Source organism: Bolinopsis microptera, chromosome 13, assembly GCF_026151205.1.
Source record: "Bolinopsis microptera isolate Bmic1 chromosome 13, MBARI_Bmic_1.0, whole genome shotgun sequence".
Lineage (NCBI taxonomy): Eukaryota > Metazoa > Ctenophora > Tentaculata > Lobata > Bolinopsidae > Bolinopsis > Bolinopsis microptera.
This window is the reverse complement of record NC_087084.1, coordinates 9,287,765-9,307,719: the sequence shown is the minus strand read 5'-3', so window position 1 is coordinate 9,307,719 and position 19,955 is coordinate 9,287,765. Positions and strand designations below refer to the sequence as shown.

Sequence of the window (19,955 nt, the reverse complement as noted above, 5' to 3'; positions counted from 1 at the left end):
CGAAAGCCCTGATTTATAACGACTCCAAGATCTGTTTCCGTACTGGTGTAATCTAAGGGAGTATTACCGAGCAAATATTGAAATCTGATAAATGGAATAGGTAATATCCTACTGCTGAATTTCTTTCCAGGAATAGAGAGGACTTTACACTTTGATGGATGGAATCGCATCTTATTTTCTATGCTCCAAGAATTAAGTTCATTTATGTTATTCTGAAGTGTGCAATAATCGTTGTATGATTTAATAGGACTCCATATTTTCGTGTCATCAGCATAAAGTACCAAATTTTGTGCCTGAACTTAATCTTAAATGTTCGTATTTTTATCCGATTTGTTTGAATTGTTGCTGCTGTACGATATACATTATAAACTATATTTATTCCATATAATTACATAATAATATTTTCTATGATTAATCTTATGAGATATATCAGCGAATTGCAGGGTATCCCTTGGCCTTATTACAGTACGTAGTGAGTAAAAATGAAGATCTCGCTTTAACTCGATTTGGGGGTGTCCAACCCTAAAAAATCCCATTCTCAAAACGGAAATGTCAGGTAAAGTTGGGTTTTTTTTGGGTATTTAAAAAAAAAATGTAAGACTTGAGTGGCCAGTATAGGTCAGTGAACTCAAAGTTACTTGATTAGAAAACATTGAAAGGCTGAGACTTGATCTAACAAATAAGCAAAGTCAAGTACTGTGATGTGAGACAATAGCACCCCACGTACTCCCTGCGTACTGCTGTTTATAGAATTGGATTATAGAGTACGGCAAATTACACTCCTGCCCCACATAAGATGATGTACAATATATGTGACATTGTACTATACAACTTTCAGTTTAACCCGATGATTGGGTATTAGAATTATAGCCCGAGATTAATTGTATAATAATAATAATCTTATATGTCATAGATATTCATATCATAGCAGCAAAAAACGGGGATATTTCTCTAATTAAATACAGTAATCCCCCTTTATAACGTGGTTATGAAAATGGCTTAGTTGTTATGGACTATGGAGGGTGGTGACATGTCCGCCTATGTCCTGTTCTTTTTGAATTCTATGAGACAACGGACGTGTTTTGTGGGACATTAGCGGACATTGACGGGCTCGGACATTAATTCTTTTGATCGAATTTTAGTGGCAGAGTAATTACAGACTCTGGACAGTTTTCGTATATCATTCGACAATGAGAATGTACCTAATGACAAAGAGAATAGACTATATACTACAGCGGTGAAGCAAACGTTTATAAATGTATTGTTACAACTTCTTCGTGATCGTGAGGGAAACGATTGTTAGAATGGTAAATGAAGTTAGATTTACAGAAAGACTCAAGATTCTCTGGACCATCATATAATGTAACTTAGTTGTAATGAAATGTTGTAATTCGCGTTATAAAGGTACAGCGCACCCTGTAGTGTAAGATTTCTTAGAAATTAACAAATGAAACAAAGTTTAGCTATGCTGGGAACTACAAACCCCTTCCAGCCAGTTTCAAGCTTGTCGCCCTGATTACATAACAACCCCTCAATTAATATCTAATGTGTTTGTAAGTGTTGTAATTAGTTTAAAAGCAAAGTATGAGAGGACACATTTTAAAGGAGAACCCTAACAAGTCTTGGGTAGGGCTGATGAGGGAGAGGAAGCAATAAAAGTTATGACATTTAAACGTCTCCAGACTTGTCAGTTGTCCCTGTAAAAAGCAAAGATAACACAGCACAAATTATACTTTATATACTTTATATGGACGTTAAAAACACCATAATATGATAATAATGGAATTTGCCTAGAGTTAGGACGGAGTATTTAGACCTATTATAGAAAACCTTCCCAGCCGCACATCTTGTAACCCTGTTATTTAAGAAAAGGCAATAAACGGCATGGAGGAAACCATAAATACCATTTGATATTACAAATCATATCAAATAATAATGACACAAACATCATCACAAATCATTGAAAACGATATCATAACTGGGTTCATTTCTGAGTGATAACGCTGCTTACCTTTTAATAGTGACATGATTTTATGAGTTACGTGGTCGATACAAATTTGTAAAAGTTTATCTATATTTTATAATAACATCCTTTTTATTCCACAGTCCATTTCACATAATTGAAAGAAGGAGATGCCTATATCATGAATCTGTTATAATGCGACCTGGTGACTGTGGTAATCTTGACCACAGTCCCCTATGAAGAAGAAAAACTGGTGACTGTAGAATTTCAAAAGGATTCAAAACTCATAACTTTGTACTTGAACAGTAGGTTTCTGAACAACACAGTTTCTGTAATAGTAAATTTCCCAAATGCAGCATTTTGAGGCACACTTGCAGTTACAACTTTCTCTAAAAAAGATCAAATTTTGTACTAAAAAGTGAGCCTGATGAGCACATAATTATGAAAATGTAGCGGTTGGCAAAATTGAGATACATTTTGCTACATGGAATTTCCATTGTGCACAATAGACAATGGTTGTCCACAAGAAATTAAATTTACATTGTTTCCATTGTCTAACTGTTGTGCATTAAATGTATTCCTGTGCAAAATGATGTCTATTCTCGACAATATGAAATGAAACATAGCATTCATATCCCAACAACCAATGTACAAAATGCTAGAAATAGCACATTTTCATTCCCCATAATGCACCATTTATCCATTGTATACACTAAACGCTCCTGCATAATAGACACATCTCATGGGCATTGTTTTCAGCATTCTTCGTGTTCAACATGCATATGACAGATTATTATAATAATAATAATAATAAATTAATGTTATTTTTATAGAGCACCAAAAGGTTAAATAATTTAAATTTAACCCTTATGCTCAGCTGTAAATGATACTTAAATTAACGAGAGTGTGCATCTTTGCCTTAGACGGAGGTGAAACAAGAAACTGTTCAGAAAACAGGCATTAATAACTGTAAATAATATCGTGACTAAATAAGGCAGATGTACCTAACAAGCAGGGTTAGCAGGTTTTCTAACAGAGGACTTGAGGAAAGGATGATGACTGCAAGAAATCACAGTATGAAACTCATCAGCCTATCAAATGTAAAAATCAGGATAATAAAAATTCCCTAAAATATTTAAAATTCTATAAAAATTCTATAGAAATTCTATAGACTCCAAATATACAAACAATCTGAATACTCCAATACACAATAAAAATTGATTGAAAATGTTTACTGCAGAACAGTAACTGACGATAAAAATTATATCTGAAAATCCAATACAGTCATACCAAACAATCTGGGCAACATATAAGTAGAGAATTCATTATGTACAATGAACACAATCCAAAGTCATATATGCATCAATTATGCACATTAAACACAAAGGACATTATACTTATATGGTCAATGAATATATTTTTTTTTTTTTTTTTTTTTTTTAAGAGAGGCTGGGCCTGGTTGGCCCACGAGAGGATAGCATATGAATGCTTTGCCTACCTCTGGGGTATGGCAGCCCTGTGGGAGGATGCCAGTGGAATCAAGATGTGTAATCAAGGATGATGGTAAGTGTTGTGGGGTGTGTCATAGATAAACGCTTAAGTGGTGGTTGAGTGTGGAAGAGAGAGGCGAAACAAGACGGCGTTAAAGTAGTCGCTATGTTACACCTGTCTGGTCCAACTCTTCTGGCACCACTAAGCGTTTAGTGTGGTTTGTAAAGTTGACAATGGTGGAGATGTGTTGGTTGTCGAATATGTCATTGACAGAGAGGTAGTAGTCCCGGAAATATTGACCTCTTATTTGGGCAATAGCCGGGCACTGTCCGAGAAAGTGTGAGACAGTCTCCTCTTCGTCGCCGCACTTAGGACAAGCACTTGTGTCTGATTTGCGAATGGTGTGTAGGTGTTTGTTGAGGCCACAATGTCCCGTGATGAGGTGCACTGCAGTTCTATAATTTTGTCTGTTGTTACTGAGTGTAGTGTTGAGATTTTTGATGATGTTGATGTTTTTATGTCCAAGTGTCAGTTTAGTGTGTCTGGGACCATCAGTAATCCATGATTCTTGATTAAGTTTTGTGACTTTGTCGTTGATCAGGCGTTTGATGTAAGATTGTGGAATTGGGCAATTCAAAGTGGATTCACTGGTTGTACCATTAATGAATATATTGTATAGAGATTAAACATATTCGGTAAGGGCTTAAAAATTCCACACTTGAAAAATCCTGATATATAGTTCATAGAACCCCAGGGGGGGGGGGTTCAAAAATGACCCCTTACAACATTCTTTTGAAAGGACCTCTCCTTACATAACCAATATAAATAACCATCACAGATTCCAAATGTTCAGGTGTGTCGATTGTAGGGGTTGCACAGGCACAATGTCTAATGACTGTCCCAAGGGATTGATGTCACATCATATCATGGGTCTCGAACATATAACCTTACGATTAGATTATAGATCATCAAAGCTACCACTAAACCACTAGCTACAAAACTAATCGCCCCCGAAGGGACTCCAACCCCCAATCTTCTAATTCGAAGTCAGACGCCTTAGCCATTAGGCCACGAGGCCGATATAAAATATCACATGCAAGCATGCATTAAATTTAATAGTTGGCTCAAAAATGTAGGATCACAAAATGGATGGAAATAGTTTTTTTGTATATTTAGTTTGTGTTGAGTTTTATTGATCACAACTTTTCGACTACTCCGTATCGCTCTTACTAAATCGCTCGCCCAAATTTTAAGAAAATTCTTGTGAAAATGCCCTTTGGGTATAAAATTGATCTCAATCGGTGCCTGTCCGGGTCAATCAAGCATCATGTTTGTTATGTTGAGCATTCTCAACCAACAAATGTGGGAACTCCCACGAAAGACCAAAACAGATCTAAAGAGACACTTAACAACATTGGAAAATAGACTTCAATTTGTTTATATAATTTATAAAGCGTATATTATTGCCCACGTTAAGGAGCCTGTTAATAATTTATTAAATTATTAGCTATTTTAGATTTAATAATAATGATCTCATTCAGTGTATTTTTGGACGCTGATTCCGAATAACCCCTCATGACATTAGGAGAGTTATGGGCAAAAAACCGTTTTGGTCACGTGACAGGCTAGTAAAACATGAATTCGATTGTTTAAGGCTCGGGTTAGGGTTAGGGTTGTGGTAAGGGTAATGGATAGCTTTTGGGTTATGGTTAGGGTTAGGGTTGGGATTAGGGTTTATGTAAAACCGTTTTGTACGGCTGCAAAACCATAAAAACCAAAGGCACGTGAAATTTTTGGGCGAGCGAATTAGTAAAAGCCACTCCGTATTATAACTTAGCTAAACTGCTAACATAAAAATTACCGGGAGGCGCTCAGCCTGTTATTAAGCCATATCTTCAGGGGTTATTACCCATAGCTCCTTGCTTTGGAATGAACAGATAAAAGCATGTATTTCTAAAGCAAATCGTATAATCTGCTGGATTGTAAGGAATTTAGTTATCAGAGAACATTATTATTATTATTAAATCTAGAACAGGTTGTAATGATAGCTATTTATAAAACTTTGATAAGACCTCATCTTGAGTATTGTGTCCAATTGTGGAATCCAGTTGCGGCTCATGGAAGTTGGGGGAATGTTTTGGAGCTGTAGAGCATCCAGAGGCGGTTTACCTGTCTTATTGATGAGGTGGGTACTCTTCCATACAGCCGTAGACTGGATCTCCTCAATTTGACAATGCTGGCAGAGCGGCGAATACGTGGGGACCTTATTGAAGCTTTTAAAGTAACTAGTGGTTTGACTGAATATATGGATCGGGTTTGTTCAGAATGAGCAGATCTGGTCTTAATCTTGTTTTAATGTTTAATGGGTGATACTCGTAAAATATTTGTTCCATATATTAGGACCGTCGACGAGTCCAACTCGGCGCCCGTCCTGGTAGGTTTTGTAGGTTTACAACCTACCAGGACGCGCGCCGAGTTGGACTCGCGCCGAGTTGGAACAGATATTTTACGAGTATCACCCGTTAAGGTAGGTTATAAACCTACAAAATCTTGTTTCAACCAATAGATGTAGTAAGAGTGTAACTAAAGTGATGAATCTCCAGTCTTCTTTTCTTCCGGAGCGAGTCATTCCTTATTGGAACAATTGCCCTCCATATGATCGACAGTTTTAAGTTTTAAATGTTAAAGTTAGATTGGAAGGATTTAAGAAAGAAATGATTTCTAAAAACAGTGCAAATTATTTTTATTTTTGGAATGTTTCAAATGAAGTTATAGGGAAAATTGAAGGACCCAGTTATTTAAGCAATCAAGAGAGACATAATGGATATTTTTGGTTTCATCCTTTTGTGGCAAAGAGGCGTTTTGTAAATCTTAATTCCACTTGGAAGTTTTATGTTTTGCATGTTTTAATGAATTATTTATATATAATGTATTAAATTTTATTAATCAATAAAGTTGAATTTGATAAATTATTAATGTTAATGGTAAAATATATTTATTTAAATTATTTTTCTATTTAGTTGTTAGTGCAATGATATTTTGTAGACACTTGTGATGATGTTATGTCATAATGAAACTAATAAATCAATGAAACTAATAAATCAATGTTTTAGCTCATTTTACAAAGTCAAATATTTAAAACAATTAAAATTGTATAGTGCTCAATTTGTAAATGACTAGTTGATCTTTGCTATCGGAAGTTTGTCAAGGACTGGCTTAATAATAATCTTTACTTACTTGCTTACTTACTTTATAACTTCAGGATTACGCTTATACTGTTTATGAACACTTCTCAGATGCGTTGTCAGTTGTTGACCATTGTTTATAATGGTCTGGCCGGCACGCGCTACTTCGTAGCACTTTCCATCGGGCAATATTTCGAGAAGAAAGCGGCGCGCGCTACTTCGAATAAATTTAGACGAGTAACATTTGTCAATTTGTTACTGGGCCGCGCTCAGCCTGTCATTCCGCCAAATCTTTATTTTATGTTAATGAACATAATAGCCTGGGGTCCTCAGGTAATCAATTTGTAGCGCGATGCACTACTGGGCCGCGCCGCGCATCAAATAATTCTCCTCGCAACCACTTCGGTAGGTCGGCAAGATGTACTGCACTGGGCCTCACCTTGATTGACGATGTCAATCTATCGAGATCGTTGCTATGCGAAGCAAATTGACGGATGTTACTCGTCTAAATTTCTTCGAAGTAGCGCGCGCCGCTTTCAATTCTCGAAATGGCAAGTGCTACGAAGTAGCGCGTGCCGGGCTTGATCATTAACTATGGTCAACGAAGCAGAGCAACGATCGACGAAGCAAGAATGCTAGTTTGCGCGGCGCGTCGAAGCGGCGAAGTCCTCCAAGGCCTCACCGAGCTGCTGGATGGGGCTTAACTTTGAACGCTCCTACTAAATCGCTCGCCCAAATTTTAAGAAAATTCTTGTGAAAAGGCCCTTTGGGCATGAAAGTGATCGGAATCGGTGTATTTTTGGACGCTGATTCCGAATCACCCCCCATGACATAGGGTTAAAATGCTTCCCTGGAGAGTTATGGGCAAAAACCCGTTTTGGTCACGTGACAGGCTAGTAAAATACAAATTCGATTGTTTAGGGCTCGTGTTAGGGTTAGGGTTGTGGTAAGGGTTATGGTTAGCTTCGGGGTTATGGTTAGGGTTAGGTTTGGGATAAGGGTTTATGTAAAACCGTTTTGTACGGCTGCAAAACCATAAAAACCAAAATCACGTGAAATTTTTGGGCGAGCGAATTAGTAAAAGCCAAATTTGAAAGTAAAAGAGTTAGAGACTTCCGATTTTTTGTAACATGTTCGTTTTGTAAAAGTAACGTTACCTCCTCCACAGGGGGGTCTGAAACCAGGTTTTCAATCAAATGCTGCCATTTGTAGTAAAGCGTCGCCAACAGTTGCTCTCGTCCAATGAAATCGCTGCATTTTGCAAGTTAGTATGCATAATTGAATTATATATATTCATATGCGGAGCTTGGCTTACATAATGCAGCGATCTCATTGGATCACGAGAGCAACTTTTGGCGACGTTTGACTACACATGGCAGCGTTTGATCGAAAACCTGGTTTCAGCTCCCCCTGTGCCCCATGAGAAAAATATAAAACAACGTCGTTGTTGCATGTTGAGTTATCTCAAAATCTCCAGAAAAGTCCCATTTTGGGCCGATCAAAAGTTTGCAACTTTAACTTTGCGGATTCCTGTACTCTGATTGGCTGAATTGTGTTACGTTGCACGTGCTAGCTGGTTGAACATTGGACATTGGAATGCGCCACGCGTGAAAATCTTGTAGCGCAATGCGTTACTGTGCCGCGCCGCTCACTCAATGAGACTAGATCGGCGAAATGCGCTACTGTGCCTCGCCGAGCTGCGATGAATTGTCAATTAAGTAAAAATCATGCTTAATGTCGCTTAACGGGTGATACTCGTAAAATATATGTTCCATATATTGACCGTCGACGAGTCCAACTCGGCGCGCGTCCTCTCAGGTTGTAAACCTACAAATTGTCGTGTGCGAGGTCAAGCCGTCTGTTTAAATTAAACCAACTCTAGTACCACCACCAGCCAGTAACTTTTGCTGCATGCTGGGAATAAAAAATAAAGATCCAAAACCTATACAAGATCAGGCAAAGACCAACATTGAACTCATTGTTATCAAAAGTTGCAGGCTAATTATTCAGTGATTCCGCTTTAGCTCCCGTTATTATTGGCAAGTGCTACGAAGTAGCGCGCGCCGGGCCAAATCATTAACAATGATCAACAGGTTTGCTTACCACAATAAAGTAAAAACCCTCTGCTAGCAATGCTCATGAGTAAATTATTGTTTTATCATTGGTGTGAGTACCTGCTTTGACTCTTTTCTTTGTGTTACCCAAAATCTTATATAAACGGGTCTTTAATATTCGTTGACAGCTACCTTGCTCTAACCAAAGCCCTCTCGCTTGCAGTAGCGCGCGACCGCCGAAGGCAGTACGCGTAGACACATGGCTATGTGAAACAGCTACCATAAATTCACTGTTCACTGAGAGCACTGACTGGATGCCCCTTAGCAAGAAGTTATACAAAAATATGCATTTCAGGAACATTTAAAAATAAATTTCTGGTTGAATATGCAACTGGATGCAGCCGGATATCCGGTCAGTTCCAAAACCGAACCATTGCTTGATGTTGATCTGAGTGTACTACAGAAGTGAATTAATCATTATCCATTATTTGACTGATAGTGATGATACTCGTCCAAATATTATTTCACCCAAATGTACCAGTGAGCATTTTTATTTCGACTTGTGAGATAACATGTTCAAAGCTTGTTCACGATATCATCAAAAGCTTTTTTCCTCCCAGGACTCAAAAGCATTGTCCGCTATCGTGTCCTTTTTGGTAGACAGATTCTGCGTCAGGTTTCTGGTTGATTACATTCCATCTCATCATTCTCAGGGTTTGAGGATTGTTTTCGTGCTCTTGATGTTGGGTGAGATGAAACAGTTATCATAGAACCAGTTGATCAAACGGTTGCCTTCTTCCTTTTAAACCTATAACCCCATTCTTCCTCGATGTAGATTCTGCACTCATAACTGTGTTAGTCCTCAACCAGCAAATGTGGGAACTCCCACTAAAGACCGAAACAGATCTTAAGAAACAGTTAGCAAAATCGGAATTTAGACTTGAATTTGTTTATATAATTTATAAAGCGTATGTTATTGCCCAGGTTAAGGGGCCTGTTAATAATTAATTAAATTATTAGCTATCTAAGATTTAATAATAATAATAATAAGTCCTCAATGTCTTAATTGCGTTGTTCTTGACGTGATTAACCCATTAGGGACGATAGGGTCGTTTTTATGATCCACCTTTTCTAGAGGACAAACCAAATTTCTAAACGCTATAACGAATCTATAGCATATCTGCTCAAAATTTATTGGGCTACCTATTCTGTAGCCCAATAAATGTTGAGTATATATGCTATAGATTCGTTATAGCGTTTAGTAATTTGGCTTGTCCTCTAGAAAAGGTGGATCATAAAAACGACCCTATCGTCCCTAATGGGTTAAACTTGATATTCCGTCTTGTTCGTGCTGATACCCGGCCCTTCTAGGAACATTATTTTTCAATTTATCACTGGTGCTAGGTGCTGATTTGTTACCGATCAGGTAATATGGGGTGGGATCAGGCAGGTAAACAGCTTTCCAACACTTGCACAATGAGTGTTTGACCTGGGTATGAGTGAGCAGATTGTTATTTTTGGAATGTTTCGAATTAAGTGTTAGGAAGAATTAAGGAACCAACTACGTTCAACTAATTATAAAGAAAAGAATAATGAACATCTTAGGTTTAATCCCCATGTTGCTAAAAAACATTTTACGTTGCTAAAAACGTTTATTTAGTTATATAGCTGTAGTGGAAAGCATAATTTGTTAGATTTTGTCTTATCCTAGCATTTTGTTTTAATTTATAAATTTTTATGTAGAAATACATACAATGACGTGTAATGATGTTTGTGTCATTGCTGTTTGATTTTATTCGATTTGATTTGATTTGAAGTATCTGAAGTATCTGAAGTTGTTAACAGGGTACAGCTGTGCAGACTTATGAGTTCAAGTCTTGAAAGTTTGGGAATCGTCCCTGTTTTAGATTCCTATTACATTGTATTACACATTTACAGTCTCACATGGGGGTTACACCATAGTGGCACAAAACTTGGCAGCTTACAATGAACTGTTTTACTTTGCTAGTGTCAAAAACTGTCAGTCTTCTATTGATTTAAGTATATTTTACTATTTAACAAACCACTTAACAACATATTTATTTAGTATTGCTTGAAGAATAATCTAGAAATATAAATAACTTGTTACGGAACTGAATGAAAGAGAAATACAAGTATATTGTCAGCGCAGTCTGCTTTGTGTTGTTGCTTGGTAACGCTGAAGGTAATCTCACATTCATAGTTGTAATTTAACTTTTAAATATTTTGTTTTAGGTTATTTCAAATTTATAGTCGTAATTTCGCATTTTTAGTATTAGTCGTAATTTAACTTTTAAATATTTTGTTTTAAACACTCCAAAACTCAAAAGTGAAGTTCACACACCTCACACCTCAGGGTTCACAACATGTGACGACTGTTTGTGTGATGACCCTATGAAGAGTAAATGTGAAGGATTGTGTAACACTGCTGGTCTCCACTGGACTGGTACTGCGTGTGAGAGCTGCCCCACTGGACACTAGTGAGTTTACCTTAATTACCTGTACTGTGCTAGGGGTGAGGGGGGTGAGGGGGGGGGGGGGGGGTGAGGGGGGGGGGGCATTTAACAAATTGACGATCTGTTTCACCGTGAATTACGAAACAGGTTTTAAAATTGTGGGCTCTTTTTATGCCATCTTCACAAAAAATGTCCTCAATACAAGTAGATGGTAAAAATGTTGATGACGCCCCAGTACTCTTACAGACATTTACACCCCGAACATAACCGATTCTCTTCTTCTAACTGAGCACCACATAACCAACTGTAATACCAGTTGAGGTTGTAACTGAAGGTCTGTGCACTCGTGACCCTCGTAACCAAAACCCAAAAGTCATTACCCAACCGAATGTAAGTCCAGTTACCTCTTCACATTAACCCTAACAACCCTCTCTAACTCACATGTTTTATCCATTGTAATCCTGTTGTTTCACTGCAAATCAAATTGTAACTCATCAAACGTTGAGAGGTTGAGCCAACCGACCAACATTACATATCACTTGGTCAACTGTGTTAGCGGTGGTTGCCGTGGTTACTGGGGTTGTTGTTGCCCGTAAAATGGGATTACTAATGTTGTTCGGTGATGTTTCTTTTAACTAGTTATTGGCGGAGCTGGGGGGTTAATGGGGTTATGTTCGTGGCATTCTTCTGTACCACGTGTACATAAGAAAAATATAGTGAAGTGTAAGAAAAAAATGTTAATTTTGAACGGTCAGGGGAGTTCTTCACAGGTACAGTTTTAAAGCTTTCATTTCAAATGTTCCAATATCACTGAAGTGTGAATTGATAGAATGTAATCGAGATATGGAGGGTTGGAGGGTTGGAACTGGAGGTGTTGTAATGTTATACGACAATCTGATCTTACATTTAAATATACTCAGATTAAAACTTTCGATACAAAGCATCTGATGTATTAAAAAGGTTTTAAATACCTTACGAGACATTCCATTAAGTCATAACTAATTTACCATACTGCTGTATTACAATATTGCGTTATTCATCTAATTACCACTTGCCATAATAAAAATACTAACAACAAAATAAAGTTAAATAAATAATTACCTTACAAGACATATTTATGTCAGACATAATTCCGGTGACCTAAAACGAAAATATGGGAATTTTTACCGAAAACCGCCACATTTCGTACCCCAAATTAAATCATGGTATTTGGGGATTTTTTCATCTCCTTATTTTACAAAAACGAAACCCAATATTTGAGAAAATTAAATACAAAAATGTTCTTCTGATCAGCTATTTCATCTTGTAAACAATTTCTCTGGAGCCTTTGAAAGTTAGCTTCAACTTAACTTATAATCCTCCAGAGGGTATAGGAGACTGACAGTGTTTGTTATCTTCCACTAATCACGAAATTTCACCGCCGTGGCCAATAATGAATAAAGTAGTGACAGAGCTTGTAAGGTACATAGTTACTAGTTAACATTTAACAAGCTCAGTCATCTTTATCTTACTTTTACATTCCACAACTAACTTAGAGATAAATAACCTACAAGCCCTGCTGTACTGTGTAAAAGACTGTGTACAAAGCTTTTAACGACCAATTATCAGTACACTCAGATATATCATAGGTAATGGTTTTGGTTACCATGGTGACTGCAGGATGTCTCCTGTACATGCTATAATAATTGTTATATACAGATGATATTTGACACTCAAAAGCAGACACGTATGTCACAGAATTGCAGATGAGATATTGCCATTATATGACAAGCATTCGAATGTATCCTATAATTATATGTGTCCCTAAGATTACTAGATAAGTGTAGGGGTGTTTAAGGTCGGCGTTATGTACAGGTTGTATTTCGTGATCCAGACATTTAGATTCAGTGGAGCACATCACAACTTTTTGCCTCAGTAACCTCGGGGATTCGGGCCCCAGTGACTCAGTCCTCATTTGGCCACTGTAACCTCGGGTCTCAGCATTCAGCAACCTAATGGCTAATATAAGAGTTGATATTAAAGATAACGTTTAATGGACGAGGTGTAGAGAATGAGATTGTTTCTCTTTCATTGAAATGTATCTCGGCTGAAACAATCGTTCCTCGTTAAAACAAGGATCGGTCAGAGCTGTAGTGGCAGAGAATCACGTGTCACGAGGTGCGAAGTTCTGGTGCCTTAAAGCATGGTGCTCTGGGTGAACATTATGGGTCTCAATCAACTCAATGCTCGGTGTGGGGTTGATATACTGGGGTATAAGGATCACAGGATATTGGAGTTAAATGACGAGACATCTAGTAAATTCAAAGTAAATTCTGTTGAATAAGTAGTGAGGAACCAGTTACCGTGGCATGCTCACATATAGTAATGGGGCACTGGAGAGTAGTTCATATTGTATCTTAGTAACAGTAGTTACAAGGGTAGACTTTACTAGTAACCCTGTATAGAGTTACAAATAAATCAATAACTTTGAATTGTCCCCCACCCGGCAAAATGGCAAGAACCCATGATCATTTTTGGGAAATTACATTAATGTGTCTGTTTTTATTTCATGCACTATTAATTACTAATTGGGTAGTGAAATAGTTAAAAGAGTGCGGGGGTGTGAATTAACACTGATTATTTTAAGTCCCTTGGTAGATTACGAAATATTCTGTTTTGTGTGTGGCTCAGAAAATATGGCAGCTGTTTTGATCATTACAGTCACCGCTATACTAATGCACTAATATATTACTGTACATACGGTTGCCTAGCAATGAGGTATCCTAAATTCCTCTCAAATACCACAATTGTGTTCACTTTGTCAAATTTTAACAAATTACTAATGAGTAATGCAGATTGAAGAGAAATTGTCATGTGTAAAATTCGATAAAAGTGCTGACTTTAGAATGGGATATTACACGTGACAGCGATTAGTGTAACTATTTAGGTGCATTTGGTAAGGCACCACACATGTGAATAGAAGAACAGCGGATCGTACCCCCTCCGGCAATATGCCGGCCCGTGATTTTCCGAATTTTTTATCAGCAAAAATCGAGTCCATTAAAATATTATCTGCACATTGTTGATACAATGACCCACACCTAATAGAACTTGGGAGTCGAGTATGTTCGTTGATTAGTGAATTTAAAAGATGGTGTGTTAATGGTACATTCACAGTACTACACAACGATAATCCGCCTCCCCATCAGAGATATAAAACTATTTATTCACTTCAGTTGTACTGGAGATTCGGTAGCAGTTCCGTGCCCTGCTGGTAGTTATCGTGAAACACGTGGTGGTCAATCTTCTAATGATTGCGTGGTATGTCTAATTCCTTTCAAATATTCCTAATATTCTTTAATCTTTTGATGTAGGGCTCCTTTGTCCGATCTTTAAATCGATATCTGAAACAGCTTTTTGGATACTTTCGTTCCGCATGAGCAATTTGTTAGAGTATCTAATTTATTGGAAAATTCTATCGAAATTTGATTAAGGGCCATTTGGCTTCTATGAACCTCCTTAATTTATCTAATTTCCAAGCTAAGGACTCGTGAGTGTGTACTTTTTGGAGCGCGCGATACCGAACCAAATATTTCAATGCAGCATATTGCTGTTTGCAGTTAGTGTAACATTTGCTGACCAAATTGCCGCGCGCGCGTACCATGTTTTGCTTGCGCTTGTCATGTTATTCTTCCCGCCAAAAAAGTTTAATAACAGTCGACTTGATCGATAACTCAAGTAAGAATAAACTGGTTACAACGAATGAAGAAATTATGTTTACCCCTGCTGTCCTATCCGTAAAGAGTCCAGGTTTCGTTCCTAGATACTAGATCGGAGACTAAATTCTTTAAAAATGAACCTTATCTACATTCCTTGCCCAGGACTGTCCCGAGGGAAAGATCTCAAGTGCAGGAGCAACTAGTTGCACCTCTTGCGATGCTGGGACCTACACTAGTAGCACAGGTTACACATTAATTAAGACAATTCAGTTGCTTAATGCTAATACCGCTGAATAGCAGGTGACACTCTAAAGATACTCTTGTGATAAAACAGTGAAACAGTAATTAATAATAATGCATGTGCTGATTATTAAGTGTATGTATCATATAAATGATATCATGTAAACCAGTATATCTGCTGATCCCGTATCTGCATGTGCATTTCCCGCTGTATAGGTGGAACCTTATGTGAACTCTGTCCTGATGGTTACTCTTGTTCGGAGAATGTCCCGGTTATCTGTTCTGCTGGTGATTACTCCCACGGTGGGTATTGTATCACGTGTCCTGATGGTAAATACTCTGGTTCACAAGGTCAGTTTCTTTAAAAGTCTGTTTTATTTTCTTGAATTTTACTTTCGATCTGACAAAGTCTTAAGATATCCAAAACCAGACATGTCGTAAGATTTACGTAGTTCTTATATCCGACCTTTTTTCTTCTTTTCAGTTCTGTAAACTTGGCGATTAATCAGGTGTTAGCACGTGTCTCCCATGTGATGAAGGTTACAAATGTGTTGGAGGGGCGAGGACTATCTGTGAAGCTGGTTCCTATGCTCCTCTGGAGAGTGCTGTTTGTCAACTCTGTCCAGATGGTAGATACACTGAATCACAAGGTCAGTTTCCTAAGAAATTTGTTTTATTTTTCTTGTTTTTTTCCTTCTAATCGACATCAAAGTTCATCACTTCTTTCAATTTGTCCCGTTCAACACAATATGTCGAAAGATCTAGTTCTTGTTCAAGAATCTTTCTTGAATATTTACATTTTTACAATCTCTAAAATTTGACCGCTGATCAATCTTGACAGGTGCTAGCACGTGTCTCCCATGTGATGAAGGTTACAAATGTGTTGGAGGGGCGAGGACTATCTGTGAAGCTGGTTCCTATGCTCCTTTAGAGAGCGCTGCTTGTCAACTGTGTCCAGATGGTAGATACACTGAATCACAAGGTCAGTTTCGTAAGAAATTTGTTTTATTTTTCTTGTTTCTTACCTTCTAATCGACAAAGTTCATCACTACTTTACATTTTTTCCATGCAACACAATTATATGTCGAAAGATCTATTTCTTGACTACAGTGGCGTAACGAAAGGCCCTGCTGACCCCGCTGTGCAGGGGGGCGCCGTCTTAGGGGGGCGCCAAATCGTCGTTTGAATGTGGGACAATTTCGAAAACTTAACTAAAGTACTAGCAAAACTGCGCGTTTTGCTCTAGATACACACTTTTTTAGAGATTTTACCGGCGTATTCTCTAAAATCACCTAATTTGTTCAATTTTAGGGAGGGGCACCAAAAGGGGAGGGGGCGCCAACAGGGGGGCGCTTTTTTCGGCAGGGGGGCGCCAACAGGCAACGTTACGCCACTGCTTGACTATTTACACTTTTACGATCTCTAAAATTTGACCGCTAATCAATCTTGACAGGTTCTAGCACGTGTCTCCCATGTGATGAAGGTTACAAGTGTGTTGGAGGGACGAGAACTATCTGTGAAGCTGGTTCCTATTCTCCTCTGGAGAGTGCTGCTTGTCATATTTGTCCGGACGGTAGATACACTGAATCACAAGGTCAGTATCTTCATAATGCCTGCTTTTATGTGGGGTTAGATGGTCATCGCCAACCGCCATCTAACAAGAAATATAACGATTTCACCATGTTTTCATGCCTACATTTTTTATACCGTGCTTTTGTTTCTAATAATTCTTATACTAAAAAATAGTCAACTCCCATATTCCAGGTCAGAATACATGTACAAGATGTGAAGCAGGTAGCAAATGTAGTGGAGGTATAAAAACAGAGTGTACCCCGGGAACCTACGCTCCAGAAGGGAGTGGTGTCTGTTTCCCGTGCGAGGCAGGAACCCTGGCCCCCTCCCCTGGCACTACCACGTGTGAGGAATGTGAGGAAGGTCACATGTGTAACACTACCACCTCCACCCCCTGTAGTGCGGGCCACTACGCTCCTGGAAGAAGTACCACGTGTTTAGAGTGTCCGGGAGGAAGTTACAGTCCGTCCAGTGGGGCTGTGTCCTGTTTGGGGTGTCCGGGAGGGTACGAGTGTACTGAGTCAGAGAAGATAGTGTGTGGGGAGGGGTATTTCTCTCCGGAGTTCAGTTCTCAGTGTTCTCTTTGTTTGGACGGAACTTATTCTAACGAAACTGGTTAGATATCTTATTTACATTTAAGTTTTAGAGAGTCATGTTGCTTTTTATTTTATTTGAAGTTTGTAGCAAAGGTAAAAGTCAATTGCTTTTCTTAGTTTAATGAAATTTAGAATAACAAAGCCAACATTTCGCATACAACACTTAATATTAATAATAAACAAAGACAAATATTGACTTTTAACGATAGTTCTCAATTTTCCTCCATAGGTGGGCAGTCTAGTATTCCCTTCCTTATCTTCTATTTTTCTTAGTAAGACTGTAGTTTACACGCTTCTAAGCGAAAGTATAATCCTAGCTCCCAATTTACAGTTTTTATAAAACCCTCACCCTCATATCCCATCAGGTCAGAGCACGTGTACAAGCTGTGAGGCAGGTAGCAAATGTAGTGGAGGTATAAAAACAGAGTGTACCCCGGGAACCTACGCTCCAGAAGGGAGTGGTGTCTGTTTCCCGTGCGAGGCAGGAACCCTGGCCCCCTCCCCTGGCACTACCACGTGTGAGGAATGTGAGGAAGGTCACATGTGTAACACTACCACCTCCACCCCCTGTAGTGCGGGCCACTACGCTCCTGGAAGAAGTACCACGTGTTTAGAGTGTCCGGGAGGAAGTTACAGTCCGTCCAGTGGGGCTGTGTCCTGTTTGGGGTGTCCGGGAGGGTACGAGTGTACTGAGTCAGAGAAGATAGTTTGTGGGGAGGGGTATTTCTCTCCTCAGTTCAGTTCTCAGTGTTCTCTTTGTTTGGACGGAACTTACTCTAACGAAACTGGTTAGATATCTTATTTACATTTAAGTTTTAGAGCTCGTCATGTTGCTTTTTATTTTTAAAAGTAGTAGCAAAGGGAAAAGTCAATTGCTTTTCTCATTTTAATGAAATTTAGAATAACAAAGCCAACATTTCGCAAACAACACTAAATATGAATAATAAACAAAGACAAATATTGACTTTTAACGAAACTGTTCGTTTATTTCCAGTAACCAACACAGATAAGCACTATAGTGCACCGATTTAGGATCGGTAGTTTTTTAGAAAATTGCTTATAAGTTTAACAAATCAAAATACAGATCATCATTAATCCAATAATTATTGGGCCTCTTATCAATAATACGTTTAGTAAAGAATGTTCAAAGTTCCTATTGTTTCTAAATCGTTTCACTATAATAGTTACACACATAATAATTGAGTTCAGCCGGGAAAGCAATGCTGCCAGAAATTAATTTGGCCACTCTAAGCCATAAATAAAAAATTAAACTCATTATCGAATTAATGATAATTAATGATATTTTAGTCCAAGTGTTTGCAGCAGTCTTTAGAAATCACAGCTTCTGCGGAATGATACGAGAAGAAGAACTCAGTTAACAGTTTTGTCTTTCAGCAAAGCTTCAATGTTCATATCTAAGTACATGAGTTAAATGTTTTAAGCATTCCAGTTTAGTGGTTAAGTGTGTTATAAACGCCATCTTCCTTCACTTCTGCCAGTGTAGATGTTTGCCAAGGAACAGAGGAACCAGCTACAGAATCTCCCAAGACGTTGTAAACACCATCCTCCACCTGCCTTGGTCCGTCATTGTTGTACTTGATTGGGTCTCCGAGTTCAATCGTTTCATAAACAATAAGATCCTCCACATTATTTTTGCTTTTATCAAAGGAACGACCAACTCCACTTGCACCCAAGACACAGTATTCTTTATTCATGGTTAGGGTTGCCCGGTTTTGTTGATCTTCAAGCATTTCTACACCTGCCTCTCTATTGTAGACTACTGTTGTAGTAATTCTTTGTCTTGATTTCTTCCTTTTTTCTATGATGAGAAGTACGAGAAGGGAGATGCAGATGATAACCAGGACTACGACTGCAGATACGATAACTGGTATAAGGGTTGCAGAAAGGGGTGTGACTTTTTGAGGAACAGACTCACAGGATTCCAGTCCATATTCAATCCAAACCATTCCAGTTGGACAAGTGCAGAATGTTTTTCCTAGGTTGGCGGTGGAACCTGGTGGACATGCTCGATATTCCAAACTTCCTGCTTGACTTACAGATTGGGCTTCGCAATCTTCGCAGCTTGAGTTTTCTTTGGACCAAAACTTTCCAGCTGGACAAAAACAGTGATCCGCACCAACAAGAGATGTCGTTCCTGGTGTGCACATGGTGCATGTTGCAGTCAGGTTGCTGTACGTTCCTGCAGAGCAAGGTCGACAAGAACCGCTGGAAGAATTGTCCCAACTCCATGTTTCTCCAGCCGGACAGGCACACGATGTCCTCTCGTAATCAGATTTTGAAGGACATTCCACACAAGTTGTAGCGCCTTCTTGGCTTATGGATCCTTCAGAACATTGTTCACATGAACTTCCGTTCCAAAAGCACCCACCCTTACAGGTGCAGTGATCAGATCCTATTGTAGATGTTAAACCAGTAGGGCAAGTTCTACAGGTGGACATTGCTTCTGTTCTGTACGTTCCAGATGGACATTGTTTACAGAACCCATCATTTGTGCCACCCCCATTCCATAAAGCTCCTGCAGGACACTGACATTTAAAACTTCCTGTTTGATTCACAGACTTGACTTGACAATCTTCGCAGCTTGAGTTGTCTTCGGACCAGAATGTTCCAACAGGACAAAGACAGTGATCCGCGCCAACAAGAGATGTCGTTCCTGGTGAG

The 19,955-nt window shown here is 38.6% G+C and overlaps 3 protein-coding genes across 5 annotated transcripts in view; 1 reads left to right on the top strand and 2 right to left on the bottom strand.

The window, feature by feature from the left end:
- The window catches only part of LOC134824983 (enolase-phosphatase E1-like), a 55,160-nt gene extending 45,247 nt beyond the window's left edge, over positions 1–9,913 (bottom strand). Inside the window, exon 1 of the mRNA XM_063837023.1 lies at positions 9,910–9,913. The gene's annotated coding sequence lies outside the window, so the exon portion shown is untranslated. The remainder of the gene's footprint in view (positions 1–9,909) is intronic.
- LOC134824987 (gelsolin-like protein 1) overlaps positions 1–19,955 on the bottom strand; it is a 96,515-nt gene that overhangs the window by 34,248 nt on the left and 42,312 nt on the right. For 2 of the 3 annotated variants that reach the window (XM_063837029.1, XM_063837031.1), the window contains exon 1: positions 6,188–6,191. The exons of the other annotated variant lie outside the window; for it this stretch is intronic. The gene's annotated coding sequence lies outside the window, so the exon portion shown is untranslated. Of the gene's footprint in view, positions 1–6,187; positions 6,192–19,955 lie in introns of those variants that run through there. 3 annotated transcript variants of the gene reach the window in all.
- Positions 10,761–19,955, top strand: part of LOC134824765 (multiple epidermal growth factor-like domains protein 6) — a 55,869-nt gene continuing 46,674 nt past the window's right edge. The window contains exons 1-9 of the mRNA XM_063836740.1: positions 10,761–10,896; positions 11,068–11,191; positions 14,383–14,467; positions 15,028–15,109; positions 15,322–15,456; positions 15,947–16,087; positions 16,559–16,699; positions 16,870–17,292; positions 17,639–18,061. Of these exons, the coding sequence (XP_063692810.1) occupies positions 10,830–10,896; positions 11,068–11,191; positions 14,383–14,467; positions 15,028–15,109; positions 15,322–15,456; positions 15,947–16,087; positions 16,559–16,699; positions 16,870–17,292; positions 17,639–18,061 (1,621 nt within the window). The 5' untranslated portion in view covers positions 10,761–10,829. The remainder of the gene's footprint in view (positions 10,897–11,067; positions 11,192–14,382; positions 14,468–15,027; positions 15,110–15,321; positions 15,457–15,946; positions 16,088–16,558; positions 16,700–16,869; positions 17,293–17,638; positions 18,062–19,955) is intronic.